The 20,854-nt window shown below is 38.3% G+C and overlaps 1 protein-coding gene, 1 long non-coding RNA gene and 1 pseudogene across 2 annotated transcripts; 2 read left to right on the top strand and 1 right to left on the bottom strand.

Moving 5' to 3' along the window:
• Nucleotides 1-5,245: 5,245 nt before the first annotated feature.
• Nucleotides 5,246-9,032, bottom strand: ednrbb (endothelin receptor type Bb). Its single transcript, XM_034885374.1, has 7 exons — nt 8,046-9,032; nt 7,777-7,889; nt 7,391-7,595; nt 6,688-6,828; nt 6,456-6,589; nt 6,251-6,359; nt 5,246-5,463 (listed from the first exon to the last, which is right to left on the bottom strand). Exons 1-7 carry the CDS (start codon nt 8,460-8,462, stop codon nt 5,368-5,370), a joined length of 1,215 nt encoding a protein of 404 aa, XP_034741265.1. The 5' UTR covers nt 8,463-9,032; the 3' UTR covers nt 5,246-5,367.
• Nucleotides 9,033-9,075: 43 nt separating this feature from the next.
• LOC117953225 lies at nt 9,076-15,916 on the top strand (annotated as a pseudogene).
• A 2,237-nt stretch (nt 15,917-18,153) lies between these two features.
• On the top strand, nt 18,154-18,864 carry LOC117953048. The gene is made up of 3 exons (XR_004658556.1): nt 18,154-18,298; nt 18,622-18,731; nt 18,831-18,864. It is a non-coding gene; the product is annotated as an uncharacterized LOC117953048 (long non-coding RNA).
• The last annotated feature ends 1,990 nt before the right edge of the window (nt 18,865-20,854 follow it).

Genomic DNA, 20,854 nt, shown 5'->3' with positions numbered 1-20,854 from the left:
TGTGCATGTTGCTCTTTGCGGTTTCTTTTGGTTTCAGAATGAGTTGATACAGCAGTAGAAGACGAAGCGCTTTGAGTCTAAGCTAGACAAAAGGAGAGGAAAAAACAAAGCAAAAAGCAAAAAAAAAACTATCATCACAAGCAACAACTCAAAATGGCATTACACTGAGAAAAAATACAGAGCTCAGAACAACAGCAGTTTTGTTATCCTAAGGACCTGTTTAAAAAAAAAAAAAACTTGTTTCCTTTTACCATTCCTCTCCTAAGAAGCGAAATGTATTCCCAATGACTGGAGAAGATGAATGTGTTTGAGAGCAGCTTCAGTGTGTAAGACAGTGGGGCCTTCTTGTTTGTCTCCCCTCTGGGGCCAAGCTTACCCTGGGAGCCCTGCAGGCCAGGGAACAAACAGAGCTTTGTGAACACTGACCCACTGTGCCCAGCAGCCAGACTGCAAACCTCCACTCTTGTGCTAATAGGAAACCACAGAAGAGGAGTCCGCAACTGCCAAGGGAGGGGAAGCTATCTCGCATCCACCTGTGCTTTCATCATTGCCCATCAAAACAAGCACAGTCAGGCAGGGGTCTGTGGTACTCTGGTAACCACTGAATCAAAAGCTTTTTCACCATCATCCTCTTGCCACCAGCACTCAACAGAAATAAATGTGGGATACCTTAGCTGGTGATTTATTTTGTGGCATGGATTTGTGCAAATCAAGCCCATTCACTCACTGGAGTTGCCTATACATATGTCAATAGCCTGTTATAAATGTGCCTGTTGTTGCCCAAGAGGCATTAGAAGTGTGAATAGAAGTGTGAAGTGAACCACTCTGGTAAATGTGTCCTACATTTGATTGCATGTTTGCCATTACATCCAGACATGAATGAAATAAACAGTAGTGACAGTCCATTTTGCACCTTAACCAGAACACAGAAACCCTTTTAGTCTAGCTCATTATGTTTTTCTGCAAGAAAGCACTGCAATACGTTAATAGATGCCGGCGTCATGAAGAACCTGTAACCCACAGTTTTGCACCAGCAATAACCACCCAGGCACCAAAGATGTCTTTTCTTTTCTCCTGAATGGCCAGAAATAACATGGCTGAACGAAGGGGGGCTGATACAAGGCTTAAATGCTTTTTAATTCCATGGTTGAGTGACCACTTGCAGTTCTGCCCGGTAGTCTGACTCTGCCTGCCATTTGAAGTTCCCTTGCCATTGGCTGGAGTCTCTCTCTCTCTCACTCTCTCACTCTATCTCTCTCTCTCTCTCACGCTATCTCTCTCAATGTGTTTTATTGGCATGAACAAAAAACGTGTTACTCTCTCTATCTGTCTATCTATCTTCCTCACTGTCTCTCCTATTTAGTAAGAAAGCCCCTATTGGCCATTAATTAAATCCCTGCTGGTATTGTTGAAGGACGTCTGTCTTGTTTATTTCACAAAGATAAAACTGTAAATATTGTCAAAAGAACAAACTTCACATAGACAACACATTCTATGTCATGAGACACTATAGCAATTCTGTGACTTTAATTTGCAAACACTGCAGAGATTTATTTTCCTGTGTATTGCACTTGGTCACATGGTGTCCTTGTTACATCCAAGTACAAAACCTGCAGTGTGGTGTAGGTCTAACTTGGACACAGTGCTGGAACCTGCACCATTGTTTTCTCAGTGACACACTGTATGTGACATTAGTGGGCTGGAGGCATCCAACCTGCAGTGGATGTCAAGAGTTCATCACATGATTTGGACAGTTATCTTTACAACACAGCAGGCACGGTTGTCTGTACAACCACTGCAAATTATACTTCCTCACCCATATCATTTCTTTTCACCCCTCCAGTGAAACATAATTTGAAAAACCATACCATGCCTGAATCAACATTACAAGATTTTTTTTTTTTTTTGATATGGCATTTGTCAAAACTTTAGACACCGTAGGATGTACACCAGACTGTACACGTCTTCTAGTGGGGTGCTTAAAAAGAGCTATAGATGCCTCAAAGCAGATTCAAATCAAGACTTCAAATCTACAAACTGTAACTGTAACATCCGCAAAGCAATGTCAAAAGACTTGTCAGATGAAAGCAAAAGTTGTCCAAAGAGTTGTGGGTAGTACTGACAAAGTTTATTGAAAAAAGTAAATGTGTTTTTAATCCTCAGCAGCACGTGCAACAATGAGGGAGCCTGAGCTCTTAGATATGCCACCCCGAGGGCAGGCTCTATACTTAAGGCTTACAACAGCCTCATTATCTCCCTCAACTCACATCAGATCCTAGCAGCAGTTTGTCACAGGCAGGCTCCTCTCTGCCAGTAGGCATCAGACCAATCCTCCTGCAACGCTACTGTACATAATTGCCATATGGACAGCATTTTGAGCCAGACTGAAGACTAAAAAGCCCTCCAGGCAGATTCCCCAGATAACTAAATGAATATTTTATCTCATTTCCATCTAATTTGCACAACGTTATTATACAGAACTGAAATTTTTAATTAATTGATAGAACAGATCAAACACAGGTTTACACTTTGATTTTCGGGAGCTGTTATTTTCATAATTTGCATGGTTTTTTCCCCCCATGCCAAGCACTTTAATCACCCAGAAATTTAGAATCTCTATATAGAAACACTATAATAAAAAATACAGCAAATTACTAACTGTCAGTGCAAATGAAATGCTTGTCTTGGTTTTGTGAGTAGTTCTAGTGAGAAGTCCGTTTACCTGCCACCCAGCTGATTAATTAATTTCACACTGTTTAATTAAATCCACAGTCTGGGGAGTCTGGGCAGCACCGTGGGGAGCCCTATTTAAGCCTTGTGTGTACAGAGATTACCAAAGAAGGTCTCAGACACCCGCTCTTTTGCTAATGTTGACACTGACGTCACTCTTCTCTGGATGCCGGAGCATGATTGTGTCAGTGTCATCTGGCAGCTGTTAACCTTTACTGCTGGGGACATGATAGCACTGAACCATTTGTCGAAAAACTGCCAGTATTTACATTAACTAAGGAGGCTGGAGCATTTGACAGCATTTGACACAAATTAGTATCTGACAGAAGTGTCTAATGAAGTGTGGTGCTGCCGTATGTAAACCGTGGATTTAGTCAGCTAACTGTACAAAGCTATACTGTAGTCTAAAAAACACAAAATACGAAAAAATTACACAACCAAACAGGACAGATTCCGAAATATGTACATACAAATATACGTGACCACATAAAATACATGGACCATGTTGTGCAAGATCAAAAATTTTGCAAATTGGCGTCAGCGCAAATGAGCATATTGAACTCCTATATCCTGTCCAACACTGTTGTAATAGTCAAAGCCTTAGAGCCACTGTCTCTCTCATGTCAGAACAGAGAGAGGTGCATGAGTGTGTAGCGCAGCAGGCAATATGACTATGTGGGCTGGAAAGCACGCATGTTACTCTCTCTGTTGTCTTGAAACATATTTTTGGCATCTCTAATCACTAACACATATCAAGTCAGATGGCTTTTTTGTCTTTACAGTACAACTTTACAATTTGATTTGTGGCTGAATATACAATTTATACAGACTACTATACATGTCAACACTAATATATTCAAGGATTACATTGATTCTTGCTAATCTGTCATAATAACAAACATATAGCTAACTCCAACTGCTGTTTGCTCACTCTAGTGTTTGTTAGCAGAGGAAAGCAAAGATAACCGATTAGGTAGATAAAGATGGCAGCTTGCTGGTTTGATGTGATGTGATGTGGAACCAGCATTTCCTTGTGCTCTCTATTTGATGTGCCAAGAGCTATTAGAGAAAAAAATACTTTGCACAACGACACTCACATGAATAAAAAACACAACATAAAACAAAGCTAGTATTTTCACAATATAGATGGTTTCATTTTGAAATTATGTTGAACTGTATTCATCAAAATCCTTAATTAAAAGGTAAAGAAAGCAGCGTAGGACTACAATCATCTAAGGTTTAAATACAGAATCTTTCATGCACACATGTTTATGCAACATGTAAATTGCCATGAGATGGATGTTTGATTTGTGCTGTAAACTTTACTGGAAAGGTTAATTAGCTTCCGAATAAAATTGGATTTAAAAGATTAGATTTAAAAGTTAGAAAAATATGACAGGCTGATGTCCTTATTATACATTTATTCTATATGAGCCAGACACACATCACAAGTATTCACACACTTTTATTCAAACAAACAACTGAGTTTTCAAACAGCTGAGGGTTGTGATCTTTACCCAGATAAGTTAAACTTTTAATAGGCATTTCAGCGCACAGCATCAAGACAGTTTTACCGACTGATTCAGCATTAGCTGGAAGAACAGCGCTCTATTTGTGCTTGCCTTGTCCTGTGACAGTAAGACCTATCAGGTGCTCATCTCTACAACCCCCCCCCCCCCTCCCATCCCTCCTCCTGACCTCATTCTGTCATCTTCGTTTTCCTTCTTCCCCACTCTCAGGTCTTTTATAAAGTGTCTCCATGCATTACACATTTAACAATGCATTAAAAATAGGCCACCATCAATCAGTCATTCAGTGGCAGAGACAGAATCTACTTGTGTCACCAGTTTGATATGTTTCCCAAGGTTCAAGAGCAAAAAAGGAACAACATAAACTCTTTGTGTATGGGGAAACCAGATAGATTTAAAAAAAAAAAAAACATTTATCTGCTAATAATACACCGCAGCCCATACAACATACCGTACTAATTTTTAATTCCAAGTTGTTTGATTTTGAATGGCACAGTGTCTTTTCAGAATCCAGAAACCAAATCAAAATAATACATACGCAGGCAGTAAGCCGTGACAAGATTTCTGTGGATGGGTGCCAGGTTAACATCGTGCCCAAAACAGTGATTTGAGAACTGCATGCATGATACAGGCTAGGTACTAGGTAAAATCTGATGTAATGGTTGGGAGTGAGTCAAGCCCTGGAGGCAAAGAGTCAGAACAGTCTGACTGACTCCAGGTTGCTCATACTGAAGCAGATGTTCAACTGACAACAAGAGTACAAAAGATAGTGCTGCATTTAATTCACAAAGTATATTATAGTATTGGATGGCACATCAAGGTTGCTGAGCTACCGATATAGCTACAGCTGGTAGCTGCTTTGATAGCCATATATATACATGTTTATATATATATATATATATATATATATATATATATATATATATATATATATATATATATATATATATATATATATATATATATATAAAAATAAAGTCTTAATAAAGATACATTAAAGCACTCACAATGTAGTTTCACTGAGTTTTGTTAACACAGTAATTAAGGTGTTCTCCTGCTCAGGTGGAGGGGTGGAAGTCTGCTTGTGGGCTTTGAAGTTCCAGCTCTGCTATGAGGCTTGATCCTGCGTTCTGGACTTTAAAACAGACTGTGCCTCATCATGGGGAACAGCTTGAAGAGGTAGACACCGATGGCACAGACATGCCTGAAGGACCACACACACACACACACACACACACACACAAACATTTGTTCAGCGGACAACAAACAATTATCATCAGCTTCACGTGAAGAAAATGGCATATTATGGAGTGTGTGCAGTATTCACACACAATGGAATGCAGTTTGCCTGTTTGTAAAAGCCTTGATGGTTTAGTAAAATATAGGGGCTTAATAGAAAGCAGTTCTGTCTTTTGTTTCTTTGTGTAAAGACATTTGTTGAAAGCAATCTAAAGTGGGTTGGTCTTTTAATCAAAGAATATCGTATATATTAAAAGGAAAAAACTAAATTTTACAATCGAAACGGATATCAAAACCATTTCTGCAAAGGGAGAGTGGGGCTTCATGCATCGTCGTGCGCACAAGCCCGATGACAGCCAAAACAAACCAAAGTATGTTTTAGACGTGTCTTTCTGAGCTTGTAATACCATAAAGGCGTTCTCCGTTGAAAACTGCCTTGAAGCCATGTTTTCTTCTTCCTCGTAACAAATCAGTCTGATTCAGTGACAAACTGTCTGGTAGATTGCCAACTGTCTGTTTTTTTTCTGACAATGTTTTTCCAGACCATTCTCACTTATTACCCACTTGGGTTGTTGCTTGCTGCAGCCTGGCTATTTTACAGACATGACTCCATATGTTCTTGATGACACATATGATAGCTCATCCAATGTGGATCACAATCTTTTCACCCCCACCAGACTTGTCTAAAAGTGAAACGGCCCTACATAGGAAAAACTAGAAAAAAACAAAAAGTCCATGACAGTGTAAATTACCTTGAAACAGCCTTTAAATCTCTTGCTGACTGTGTACAATGCAATAGGATTGATGCACGAGTTGAGTGATGCCATATTAATGCCAAAATAGTCCATGACAAGAAAGACACTGAAAAAAGGTAAACATTAGGTACGAATTAGACAAAAGCACAGAACAGGTACTGAACAAAGCGTACCTAAAACGTACTGAATTCTTCATGCTCACCTCAGTAGTTGACACCTATTAGGATCTTTCTCGTCGTATATGGTTAATTTCAAGATTCTACTTAGGTATAGAGGCAACCAGCAAAGTGCAAACACAATCACCAGGCAGAAGACAGTTTTTGCAACTTCTCGTCTCTTAAAAAGGAAAAATATAATCAATATTAAAGTTGAAAGTCAAAATATGAGAAAAGTAAAACAAAATTCAGTTGCAAAATGTGCTTCAAACTAGTAACCTGCTTGGTGTGATCGCTTATCGTATTGTCAGTATTCCTTAGCATTTTCCTGGTCATGAGTGTGTAGAAGACGGCAGTCCAAGCCAATGGCATGCAAAAGTAGAAGCCAAAGAGCCACCAGTCCTTTACTGATTTATAAAACTGTTGATTAAACATGACAGAAGCCCAGAGTCAGTCGGTGCCGCAGATTACACGTTGCAGCATACATACAACAATATACGAGACACACTCATAGGCCTATACTGTAGGTTTAAAAGGACATGTAAAAGAATGTGTAGGTATCTGTTGGATGAACTTATTAAAGATAATATTAGAGCCATTGTTTGTAACCTTTCCTGTCAACACTTAACCCAACTAAATATTGCTGTGGATAGATAGATATTTAGTGATCCCCAAAAAATGGGAAATTATGGTGTTACAGCAGCAAACATAAATCAGTCATACAGTCCAGAATCTAAATATAAATAAAATACTAGAATACAATATACATACATACGATGTACATGAAATAATAATAATAATATGAATACAAATATAAGAACAAATATTTGAATATATACAGGATGGGAAAACTTAATGTGAAAAATGTGCAACTGCTTAAATATATGTTCTATGTATGTAAATGTAAATGTATGTTGGACATGAAAAGACAAATCCAACACATGTTGATCTGTTTATTTGAGCTTGTTGCATTGGGTATTACCTGCATGAACGGTGAGGTTTGCATGGGATGAAGCAGACAAATTCTCAGATGCTTGTCTTTATAGTCCATTGTTATCATATCAAAGCCGACAACTTCAGGGACAGCCAACAGGATGGAAATAACCCATATCAGAGTTATTTCGATTGATGTCCAAACTGGAACCCCAATGCCTTTGATTCGAGTCCAGGATACTACAGCTCGGTATCTGCAAAATCAATGGGAAAATGTTATGTCTTGGGGGAATTTTTGTCTGTAACATTAATTCTTTTTTAAGAGCATTCCAAGGGCTAATGCTAAACAAATGTGTCTGCTTGATGAAATACAGATAGTAGCCAGCAAACACTATTTTCTTGTAGGGCACAGGACAGTGCTGCTTGTTGCCGTACCTGTCAACACTTAAAGCACATAAGCTCAACACAGTAATCCCAACTGTGCTTTTCTGTATGAAGGGGACGAGTTTGCACAGCACCAAGCCAAATGGCCAATCTTCTGCCATGAGCTGAAGAAAAAACAAAAAACAATTTCAATGGAAACAAAACACCTACAATCAATTCAAGGTGAGATTGAAGTTTAAAAAAAATGAGCAGAGAACAGAATAAGGTGCAACATTGTTTACTCACTGTAATTGTAACACAGCGTGAGGTGTATAACTCACCCTGTATGCATTGATTGGAATGTCTATCACAATGTGGATTAGATCCCCTAAAGCAAGACTGGCAATGAGGATGTTTGGTCCACTTCTCATACATTTGTTCACATATATGATTTTCAGTAAGGCTGAATTGCCCACTATTCCAACAACAAAAACAACAATAGACACCACAGTATGGACGTATTTGAAGGTGTCTCTGATTCCAGCTGACTCCAAGCACATAGGAGGGTGTGGTGTTTTTGGTCCTGCTATATGAGGTGGATGAATTGAGCTGTTGGATTTCTGTTTTTCTAGTATTAAAAGACCAGGGGTGGTGGTTTCAGAGCGTTCAATTACAGAGAAGGGTTCTGAATGCTGATCACTGGCCTCTCCTGTGATGAGAATATTTCCCAAAGAAAGAATGAGAGCAACGGTCCACATTGTTGATGATTTCCTCAAAAGGCCCTGAAACGTTCTTTGAAAATGAGAGTGAAAATAATTAGCACAGCATTACAGCCTTAAGATTTGCATCAAAGCATTTGGGTGAAGTAAAGGATTTATTTAATTCACTGATCAAAATGCAACAATAAATAAACTGAACTGATACAGTATGATACCCTGAATTATACCAGCTTACCTTTAGATGTGTACACACAGACTCTGTATGAAATGAGTCTCTGTAATACCTACAAAATAGGCTGTATGTTCAACAAAAAGGACTGCTATGCTACTACTTTGTTGCAGCGCCTGCCATAAATGTTAGAACACAGCAGAGGGAAATCAGGGTTTTATAGACTAAGGTATTGTTGTCAGCGTTAGTCATCGATCTGTCAGCAGTGACTGTAATTATTTGATGCATCATCCTCAATGAAAAGGATGGTGTTAAAGTGTATTGTCTGTTATCACAGAGTGAGATCATTTTATAGGCATCAGTAGGGATATTGTGTTGCTCTTGTTTTCCACTCTCCATCGAAAAAGTTGGCCGCTAACTTGTGTGACATAAAACTTTCACAGAAAATCTAAATGTGTGCAAAATGTCTATTTTAGTAAAGACATTTTTTTGTTGTTGCTTGAAGCCACAGAGTCTCTCTCACTAAACTTAGAAGGCATCATTAGTGAATGTAATGGGAACAGGAAAATTGTCTTCTGCAACTGTATGACATTTTGGATGTACGTGAGTTTGATTCAAAACTACTGCCAGGCAACTGCAATTGAACAATAACAAAAATGATACAAATGGACCTGTGCAATTTTCAAATATAGAGTATCCTCTTGAGATATTGCTTCAGATGACATATCACATTTTTTTTAAACATGAGTCAGTCTCCATCCTACCAGAGAGATTCTTCCTCTGCATCTCCTGAGATTCCTAAAGAAGGTGACATCTCCCCTCGACAGCTTTCTGACAACCTGAAGAGCCTGGAGGAGCATGAGACATGTGACGACCAGAAAGATCCCATTGCTAACATCATAACTGACAACTACTCCAGCTCTCGTTTAAACACTTTGCCAGCGGCAAATGACCTTGGGAAGTTACGTGCTGGCATTGTCCTACAAGAACAAGCGAATAAGAAAAGTAAGTTGGTTGAGTTGGATGTGAAAAACTACTGTTTCACTGTGTGAACTGTTCAAAGCCGGGCTATCTGTATGTTCTCAACACTTCTGCAACTGCTTTTCTCCTACATATGAAGCTGCGGAGAACTGAGATCTTTCAGTACATCGCCTATAAAAAAGAATCCTTGAGGTTCCTTTTTTATTTATAGTGTGCATGATGGAAAGGCCTATACACATGACAATAACATTAACAGAACATTACCTTAAGGACGTTCAGTGTCTTTTTTAGTGACCATATAATTGACCTTTATTGTTACATTTAATCTCCTGCAGTATTTTGGTTACTTTTTGATTTGATATGCTGTACAATTGATTAGAAACCAGTTTTGGTTGCTGACACAATGATATTTTGCTGGGCAAAGTAAAGCTTTTCAGCCAAAAAAATAAAACAAAGCACTGCCACTGCTAGCTGAAATATGGGTATAGTGCTCCCTAAAGCCATGATTACTGCAGTGGCATTGTCAAAGTAAATGCAGTTGCTTTTGAATACATGGATGGTTGGGTTTAATACAGTTGCAACTCACCCCCTTCAATGGATAAAGCTGGTCTATGATGTCAATGTTAGTCAGTCTCAAAACACTAGTCTTAAATTGGGTTATAGCATTGGCTTGAGGAGAACAAGAAATACATAAGTTCTATCCCAGCATGCATTGGGTGAGTGATATCCCTCTTTGCCTCTTGTACCTTGTCAGCTACTTTTTGCTCAGCACGAGCTGTTTTTTACCAAAAATCTCTGATAAAACCACTGTATACTACCTAGCCAGCAGCAAATGACTGATAAAGTTATTGACTAACTAGCTGGTGAAGAAAGTCAACAAATATTAGCTGAACACCAAGATATTTTCTTACAAGCTGACAAAGAACAAAACAGAGCTGAAAGGACAGTTAGTACTGGACTTACGTTTGTCAGGTGACCAGAAACATTACTTGTTGATGTTGCTTCATGTCTGCAGAATGTGTAAAGAGGTGACAGTCAAAACAACTTAATAAAATGATATGTAAGATGTATCTTTTTGTAGCTTGTTGAGGGGTTCCTCGGCCCCCATGAGGACAAAAGTCTATTACTGTAGCTCTAAGATGATTTGCGTCGTTTCGGTTAAGCATTGCTGTAATTCTTTGTCTCCTGTCTCTATTTTTACTGTGCCGTCCGGACTCACCAGAGTTTATGGCGGTGCGTGCGTTGGATGGAAGATTCATTACTTTGGTGAGCGCAGAGTGTCAGACAGATTGGGAGTGGGTGGAGCAGAGTCTCTCTCTCAGCTGTCAAGGTAAGCCATGTCATCAGTTTGGGTGCAAAGGGGTCTCCTGCATTTCTGCCCCATCCTGCCTATCATGCCTCCGACATCTGTCAAGTTCCCAATTATTTCTGCAGTTCAAAAGGAGATTGAAGATCCCTAGTTGTTGCAGGTGGAGGTTGTGAGCATGAAAACTGTCGCTGATTCTTCTGAGGTAACCTGCTCATGGCAAAACGTGTGTTTTATGTATAGTCAAGTAAAGTCAGTTTTGTTTATACAATGCAAAATTTGGTGAATTAATAGAAAATCAAGAAATAAATAACATATCACCTGTCAGTATATACAATTAGCTAGATAGTTAGTTAAAGCAAACCCCGTTACCAGCAGCAACAGTAAACTGATGGTTATAAATTAATGTATCAATAATAACAATACAAAGATATGTGTCATTCTGAAATGGCATAATGAATACTTTCAGTTTTGGTACTGTGTTACAACTATTCATTCAAAATGAATTGTATTAAATGTCACTGTAAACGCTTGTGGAACAACACCACTCTACAAACTAACAATAACTTCCATTTCTATAGACAGAGGCACTTTGCAGTATGTGCATACAACTGATTATCAATTATAACTATTTATTCACCTTTGTCCATGTAGTCTCACTAGAATGAACCAACAAGAGCGGCGGCCAGATAGCTCAGTTGGTAGAGCGGGTCGGGGTTAGACTCCGACCTGCGGCCCTTTGCTGCATGTCATTCCCTCTCTCTCTCCTCTTTCACATCTTCAGCTTTCCTGTCAAAAGTGGAGGCTGAAAATGCCCCAAAAATGTCTTTAAAAAAGAAAAAGAAAAGAATTGTCCTACAAGAGGACAAAAAATAATAATACAAATGACCAACAATTAGTAAAGTAGTAAGTAAAAAGTCTATGACCACTGCGGCAGGTGCAACGAGGATATGTTATTATTAGGCTGAATGAAATAAATAGCCTGACACATCTTTTAAAATCAATAGCAGAATAAAACACCACAAAAGCAGACAACACAGTGACATGAGGGATGTGATGTGTCACTCTGTCCCAGTATAACCAGTGCACTCAGCCACTCTGGTCCCACTGCGCTCCTCAGTTTTCAAACACTGTAAGCTGAATGAGGCTCTTATCTTATCTGCAGTCACAAACAGCAGAACGCCCTCTCCTCATACACCTCACTGAAGGTATATAAGATTTTTTTTAAAGAAAGGGAAAATCATCTTAAAGGATGACCCTGATTATAACATGTAAAATCTGAAGTTGTTTTGTTATCTCACTCCTATATTGAAAAGGGAGCAAGCCTGGTAAAAATACACAAAAAACGACTATGTTACTGTAACAAAAGTAAATGTGATTACACCAGTTTTTAAGATTGCAGTATTTCTGCCACGACTGTCAAAATCACAAGTTGTAAAGGCCTCTAAGGCAAACGTGCAAGGATATTTTATACATACTGCATAGGTATGTAGCTTACATACAACAATCTGTACAAATCATGTTTTTTTGTATTCACATCAGGAACCAGGGAATCAAAAGATGCCAAAGACGAAGCCTGATGTGCCTTGTCTGGGTTCGCCTCATCTCATAACATAAAAGCCAGAGCCAATTCAAACTCCTCATGTTGAAAAGGTACTGTCAACGTAGTTCTGTATCTCTGTATTGCCCATAGTTCCTGGAAATGACAGTGGGGGCCTTTTTCATTTTTCCACACTAATAGCTGCAAGTGGAGGTTATAATATCAAAGGCAAGGGGTGATTGTGAGTCTGTTTTTTGCTACACTGTAGGTTCCAGAGGTTGTATTTAAACAGGATGTGCTTCGAGCTCAGTGTGACTATTGCCAGCAGCTCTGTCAGCCCTATATACAAAGTGAACTTTTGGAACATGAAAGTGACTTTGAGAGGGTGAGTGCAGCTTTTTAACCTGCTACAAATTAATTAATTTAAAATAATTACTGTTCCGCTAACCTTGACAAAAGTGTCTTCATTTTAAGTTGGGAAAACATTCATGGTGGAGAAGCACTGAAGTACAAAAGAAAAAATGTGTATTGTTGTAAATTTTCTTTTATTTAGCTCTTTTGTTTCGAGCTAGCTAAACAAATGAGAGAGCTTACAATGGGAGAGAGAGAAAAATGGGCAGAGGAGGAGTCAGATAGGAAGATTGATGTGAACCCGCATGTCCCTGTCATGAGTGAGGAGGAGAGGGCCGCTACTAAAGAGCGAGCGAAGGAGAGGCGAGTAACAAGCATGACCTGTTCCCTCACACATTCATGTTGGTAGGATTGAGTGGAAGGCTGCCAAGAACTGTACCATACTGCACATTGTGATTGTACTATATTGCATGACAAAAAAGAGCTCTCTCTCATTGTGTTTACAGTAGCATGAAATATGAGGCGACATCTGAATTTCGTTATTGTGCCCTTTAGGTTTTGGCATTGTATTGTACATTTTCCCACTTCTGCAAACAATTATTTTCATATCTAATGTCTCCAGAAAAAACCTAAAAACAGACAACTTGAATACAGACATAAATAACTATGCAACGTTGGGTGTCTATACAAATTAGTACAAATGAAGAAGATAGGAAGTGTGCAGTCTTTCATGCTTCTAATTTTTTTAAATCAATAATTGGATATTCTCCTTTTTCTGCTCAGGCCATACTGATGCCAAACATAACACGTCCCAAAGGTTGTCAAAAAAGATTCACTGCATCAATAATGAGGCTTACCTTCTTCAGATAGAGTTTAGCAACATTACCGACTTGTTTGAACTACATCAAGAGACACATGGTGAGCCAAAGGAATGTTTGAAGGTATGCTTTCATAATGCCATTGCTGTTAACGTAGCCTCTCCTAAACCAAAAAGTTTTATCATCAATGTATTTACCAGAAATGTGATAAAAAACTGACTTCACAGCTCAAGTTCTACAAATGTGGGAATTGTTTTCTCATCTCCTTTCCAGATGGAACAGGGACTCTTTTGTATCCTTTTAAGAAGTGCACAAAGTGGAAGATCAAGGACTAGGTCAGAGTACTTAATGAGAGGGTACACATTTGTTCCCTTTGATAAAAGGTTTGCAGTGTCAATGATCCTTAATAGACAAAGTTATCCTTCTGGGAAAGCAGCCATTGTAATATCATCTGCACAAGATGCTGACTTCACTTACATTATCTTGAAGGACAAGGACAAAGGGCCCAACATCAAAGGCATTTTCACAAATAAAGGCGACGCCACATGCTATCATCCTAATGGAATGATGTAGTAATTGTTACACCTTAATAACTATAATTATTATAATAATTTAATCACAGTTCTTACTAAAGTAAGGCCTTACAGGAATAGCTTCACATTTTGGGAAATATGCTTTTTGTTTGATAAAATTGATACCACTCTCATATTTGCAGTAATGTGAAGCCACAGCCAGCAGCTGGTTAGCCTAGCTTAGCTAAGATTAGCATAAAGACTGGAAACAAGGGGAAACAGTTAGCCAAGCTGTGTCTGAAAGTAGCATATTTCCCCCATAAGCACTTTAATGATCATATCTTGTTTGTGTGATCCATAAAAAAAAAAAAAGTGAAAACACCAGACTATTTTTTGACGGGGAGCAGTTGCCAGATTACAAATATAGATTACAGGAAGTTACTGATCCCGGACAAAGCTGGTACATAACTCCCCATTTTTATTTAATTTTTTTGCTAAAGATTAATCAAACAAGATATACAATGTTATTTAATAAGATTTAGAGGTGCTTTGCATCTTGGACAACAACATGATTGGGACATCTAAGTTTTCCTTAAATTACTTTCTGACCAGAGATATCTTTTTGATGAATATGCTGCCCTCCTACTACAGGTCAGGATGTTTATTTTGCTTATCTCTGTGGAGTGTCTGAAGGTTGAATCTGACCCCTGTTGGAGGTCTCTGCTTCAGTAAGACAGGAGCTTTGAGGAGGCACTGGAAATGGTTTTATGTAAAAAACCTTCCCTTCAAGCCTCTAACCTTTACCCTGGGCCCACACATCAGTGTGCATATACACTCACAACAACGCATGTACATTACCTTTTCATGTCAGCAGAACAGCTGACGTGCACTTCAATGTGGGGTCAAAGCTTCATGTAAGTAATGCTAAATGCACTTAAATGTGTATGTTATATACAGTGATTTACTGTATGTATTTGTCTTACATAAGAAAAATATGGGAGCCTCCATGCCAAACTGCATGCAAAAAATAACAGTAATTAATCGGTTGCACTATGTGCACAAAAAATATTCTAAAAAGGGACAACTTTTTTTTTGTTATTTTTATTACAGCTCATTTGTCCAGAGAGTCCTGACAAGCCCGGAAAGGACGCTCTGCAGAGATATACCAAAAATAAGAGCTCAGAGATTTACTCTGTTACTCTGGGCGGCTGTGGCTCAGTGGTAGAGTGGTTGCCTGCCAATCGGAAGGTTTGTGGTTCGATCCCCGCCCCTGCAGTCATTGTCGAAGTGTCCTTGGGCAAGGCACTGAACCCCAAGTTGCCCCCGGTGCTGCGCATCGGAGTGTGAATGTGTGTGAATGTTTATCTGATGAGCAGGTGGCACCTTGTACGGCAGCCCCGGCCACAGTGTATGAATGTGTGTGAATGGTGAATGTTCCCTGTAGATGTAAAAGCGGTTTGAGCAGTTGTTAAGACTGGAAAAGCGCTATATAAATACAGCACATTTACTCTCTGCTTGGCCAAATGCAGACCTGCAGGTCCCACCATTCTGCAAGCCTGAGCAACATTAAGCCACATTACCGTTTCATTGCCCAGACGCAGCGGCTTAGAAGACAAATGGAAAAGGAGAAGTCACCCGAAAAGATAAAGGCCAATTTAATTTAAGAGAGAAATACAGAATAGGCAACAGCTAATATCATTTATGGCTGTGTTACAATTTATAGCCTTATATTATTAAAAACATCTTCAGTTTATGTTGCATAATGGTCATTCATTGTTACGCTCAGCATGTAAAGCTTGAGCTTCATAGAAAAAGTTTTATGGAAGATTGAGTAAATTGGTTGGAAGAAAATTAAAACTCTCGGCAAAGAAGCCCAGGTTGTTTGTGTTTCTACCTTCAATGCAGTATTTAAAAGATCACCGAGAACAAACTAATTCCTCCAAATATCATCATATACCATCCATAAGATCTGCTATGTAAGATGCAATGCTTGATAAATAATAGCTACACCACATAATTGACTGATGAGCTTCAACTTTTTTTAAAAACATGATAATATTTCCACGACCTGACTTGTCCCAGAAGTTACACATACATTCCTTCTCCTTTATAAGAGCACAAAAAGGCCAGCAGCCACACACACTTAATCATCAACCTAGTCAAATGTTATGTAAACCTTGTTCAGCTTTGCTGTCCTTATTTCTAGCCAGGTATTTCTCTGTATGTACTTTGAGAGCAACAAAAAGCCGGGGTTAAATCCCATGTATTTGTTCACACTTACTTGTCCAATAAAACTGATGATTCTGAACACACAGATTATTTATATTTAACCCCGTTATCCCTTTTTTTCCATTATCAATCTAATCCCATTTCTCATCTCAAAATAATCACATGCATTTTTCCCAGATGAAACACCACTTTTCCCATCATACCTAACTAGCGGTTCCTTGAGATGTACATGAAATCCAGCTACTCCACCAAACAGTAGTATTAATAACTGTCCATCTGCCAACATAGATGTTCTATTACTGTATTGCAACATAAATAAACATTCAGTCAGATGTGTCTCCAATACCAAACCCAATGCAACCTTCGTATTGCATTACAAAAAAGATAGGCTTCCTTTGGGTCCCTTGAGTAAAAAAGCATTGGATCAAGATTGTTTTTTGATTGGATGGTCTGAGTTTGTATACTGTTATGAAACATATTCATGATGTAAACACAACGTAATGTATTTGCAAATGTTAGATTGCATACATTAATGAACAATGCTTTGTGGTGCAAAGCGTACCAGTATACGGATTTGAAGGGGTGCTATTCTTTCCATCTATTGCAACTTTGTATCACATTTCAGGCATAACTTTTAATTAAAATAATACATTTTTAATCAATTGATATCCTTTTTCTCAACCAAAGGTAGGGGGCATTTGTGTTGTTATTTTGTAGACATTTGAGAAGAAGAGACAGAAAGTAATAATCCCAAGATTCTTCTGATTAGTATCATTCCTTATCAAAACAGAATACATCATGGTCCATGCATCACATAGGCTTTTCAATCAACATTTTAATACGTGTCAAGGCACAGTGCATGTACAATGAAAACAAGCAGATCTAGGTTTAGAAAGATCAGTCAGAGCTTCATTCTGATAAAATTATTGAGCTCATACCGCACTTGGACGTGGGTACATGGCATGTTGTGATTCTTTGGTCTAAACTGGGCCACTTACAGTATGATTTTTACAGCAATTGCAGATGGGGGAAACTTCAGAGATATCAAACGCAGTACTCATCCTTTTTTTCTTGCTTTCTCTCAGTCAGATGTACATTTCCTTTAGCATGAGCATAATTACATTCGGTATTGCAAAAGCACAATGTTTGCAATGTCTGTATGATAGTTTAGACGTTTTAAAGTTTAAGTTTTAAAGTTCTAAAGGAAAAAATAAAAAGTATAGGCACATTACTACTCAGTATAATAAAAAGTAAAACAAAACATTGATAACATAAAAAATATATACTGTGTATAGACATATATATATATATATATATATATATATATATAAATATATATAATAAGCAATGCAATGTGACCACATATTTATTACACCACTGTGTCATTTCACTCAAGATAATATTGCGTACTATTAGTTTAAGCTCACTGGTGTGTATATGTACTGCTTTCCTTATAATTATGAGTTGAATTGCTCCCATGGGCTATTGTTCTTATTTTCATTTTATACAAATTTTTATTTGATATACTTGTAATTATTTTATTTTACTTAACTCACTATCTATTCTCAGTTCTGTCCTTGTGCTACTGCACAAATTCCCCTCTGGGGATCATTAAAAGGGTCCTTCAACAACTGAAGGTAATGGCAATGGTGAAAACCACAGAAGAAAAGTGATCAAATAATAAAGAACATGAGTTCAATTTTCTTGCTTATTCTCCCATTTCTGTTACTCTGCCATAGAAACCATTTCTTATTTCCTGTGGTTGCTATGGTACAATAGGAGCAAAACATTCTGTATCTTATTCAAAAATGTTTGCTCATTAAATCTTTCATTTGTGGTTTTTCTGCACACCTTTTTTTCACAATGAGTCAAGGATACCAGGGAGAATACTGACACACTTGAAACATTTGCCAGGCAAATCAACTGAGATGGCTTCGACTACAAATCCTGGACTTGTAAACAAAGAGAGGTTTGAAAATAAAAAGCCATGAACAGTAGATACTACACATGGCAGCCAATGGAGATCCAAGACAGAAATCTTTTATGTGATATTGTATTACCTTTTAAAGGATGATAAAAAGACAAAAGCTGCATGAGTCCACTGCAGGCCTTCTTCAAACATGAAGTTGAATCAGCATCTATTTGAGTCACTGAAAAAAACAAAAAAAATTAACAACTTGCTTCACATTCAATAGCTAGTCCTTATTTGAAGGCAGTTGTGTTATAAATATTATATTCAATCCTCTGTATGTATTTTGGCTTATTAAACTGATAATAAAGAACTGGTTCCAGTTGAAGCTCACCTGAATATCCGACGATCTATGCATTTGACGGGAGAGTTGTTGCCAGAATCAGCGTTGGTACACAGACTGACTGGAGACATGAGGAAGAGTGCAGTCAAGGTACTTTCTTCACATTTCATGCCAAGTATAAATCTTTGACCTTGGTTGGTAAATGACTGGGAATATCTGAGATAATTCTATTTTATTTTGCATTTTCAGACCATAAATACCCAATTGTAGAAACATTAAAAGCTCCTCACTATAATCTGAGGTTAATATCTGAGCAGGTCAGTGTGTTAAAATGTACTAAATACCCAGAAGAGGGTTCACAATGACAAACTTGGAATGAGGTAGTCTTGCTTGTAACATTCCCTGCTCTCTCAACTTTAGTGAGGATGCCCTTGACAAGATTAAAGCTGTGCGAGGACACTCAAGAGTAGAAAAGGTGTATCTGCCATTAAACTAACAAATGAAACATACTTTGTCGAGACACCTTAGAGATGGGGTGAATATGCAATTATCATATATGACATTTTTTTGGTATGTTTTAGAGATAATTTTGCTATTGCCAAAGAAATACTGAAGTTTCCACAGCTTATCTATCCTTGTCACAGTGTAAGGTTTATCTTAGAGATGATATGACATGGTATCCAGAGACATGGTTTTGATTTATTCATGAAGCACAAGTTAAAGACCTCAAAGAAGTTAATACATTATGAAGTGTCTTTGTTTTTTTCTCCTCAGAGCGTTTCTAAAAACATGAATTCTGAGTTGGTGATATCCTCAGATAATGAAGTGTTGAATTTGCTCAGCAAGGAAACTCCCCAAACTCCTGCAGCCTGCCAAGGAGAAACTGTGGAGTCTTTAACTAATCTGGACACGGCATGGATGAAAAAGCCCCTTTTAAACTGATCCTCTTCCTCTTCTCAAATAAATATAAATTAATTTATGGAACATGCAATTAGTCTGCGATTGTCGCGTGTCAAACCTTGACTGTCAAACCTTGCTGCAGCTTGTTTTAAAACATGCCAGACTGTAAAACGCTTTTTTAATACCTCATTAACTGCAATATTTGGATACTACAGCATGTATTCGTGACAGTGTTTTTTTGAGGTAGAAAGTAGGATTTCTATTTTCCTTATGTTTTCAGATCACATCCTCAAGAGGATCAGACTCATCAGAGGAGTCACTGCAGACTGTGTTGAACAATTGGTGCTTGCACTGCCAGCAGCTGAAGAAACCTCCAATGACCAGTGATCAGAGTGCGTGTGGCGGCGCTTTCACTAGCTGCGGCTCAGAGGCTCTCTAAATTATCTAAACTGTATTTCGTTGCATTGTACCTGTACATGTGTAATGACAATAAAGTTGAATCTAATCTAATGTAATCGGATAGCAAACAGTTCTGACCCAAACGAGGTGAGAGTGGGTGTGCAGCTGACACTACTGTTGATATGGTGACATGCTTATGTTAAATAAAAGCTGACAGAACTGAGAAAAAAAAAAACTGTGACTTTGCTGACTTTGCTGAATGAAGAGTTACATTCATTGTCAAGTGTGCTGCTTGGACTTAAGATGAATATAGAAGCAAATAATAGACTTGATAAATTGAATCACCTAACTGACATTTAATCACTTCTGAATACTTAATGTAGAAATTGGAATTACACTAACCTTGTGGATTTGACTGTTTAACAACAAAGACCATCTGAATTTTGGTGGCTTGAATAATCTTTTTAGCAATGTTGGTCTGTCAACCACTTTGGTCCAGACAGAACTGGACTGTTGTCATTAAATTAGGTAGGCGTATCCATGGTCCCCCCAAAGGATGAAGCCAACTGACTTCGTGATTGCCTGACTTTCCTTTTAGTGCTATTATAAGATAGACTATTTGATGGATTGCCGTGGAATTAGGAAGATACAGTATATTGATCACGCAAAGAAGACAAATCCTTGACTTTGATGATCTTCTGACTTTTCCTCTAACGCAACCCGTTCTCACTCTGATCTTGTAAAACATGGATGCTTGGGCAGTGGCTGCAAGCGTCAGATACAATTCAAAAGGAACCCTTCAGCGTGTGTGTAGAATACACCGGAGCAGCAGCTATATGGCGCTTGAATATGACGTAGACTTAAGAGCAACAACGGTGGCGATACTCGGTTGTAAACAAAATCTATTTCATTATCACCAGCTCTATAGAAGCAGACAGACATTACTGTCTGGGTGGGGGACTTAAACCCCAGAC

This window comes from Etheostoma cragini, chromosome 11 (genome assembly GCF_013103735.1).
Source record: "Etheostoma cragini isolate CJK2018 chromosome 11, CSU_Ecrag_1.0, whole genome shotgun sequence".
Taxonomy (NCBI): Eukaryota; Metazoa; Chordata; class Actinopteri; order Perciformes; family Percidae; genus Etheostoma; species Etheostoma cragini.
Note: the sequence above shows the minus strand (reverse complement) of the source record. Positions and strands in the feature narration are given on the sequence as shown.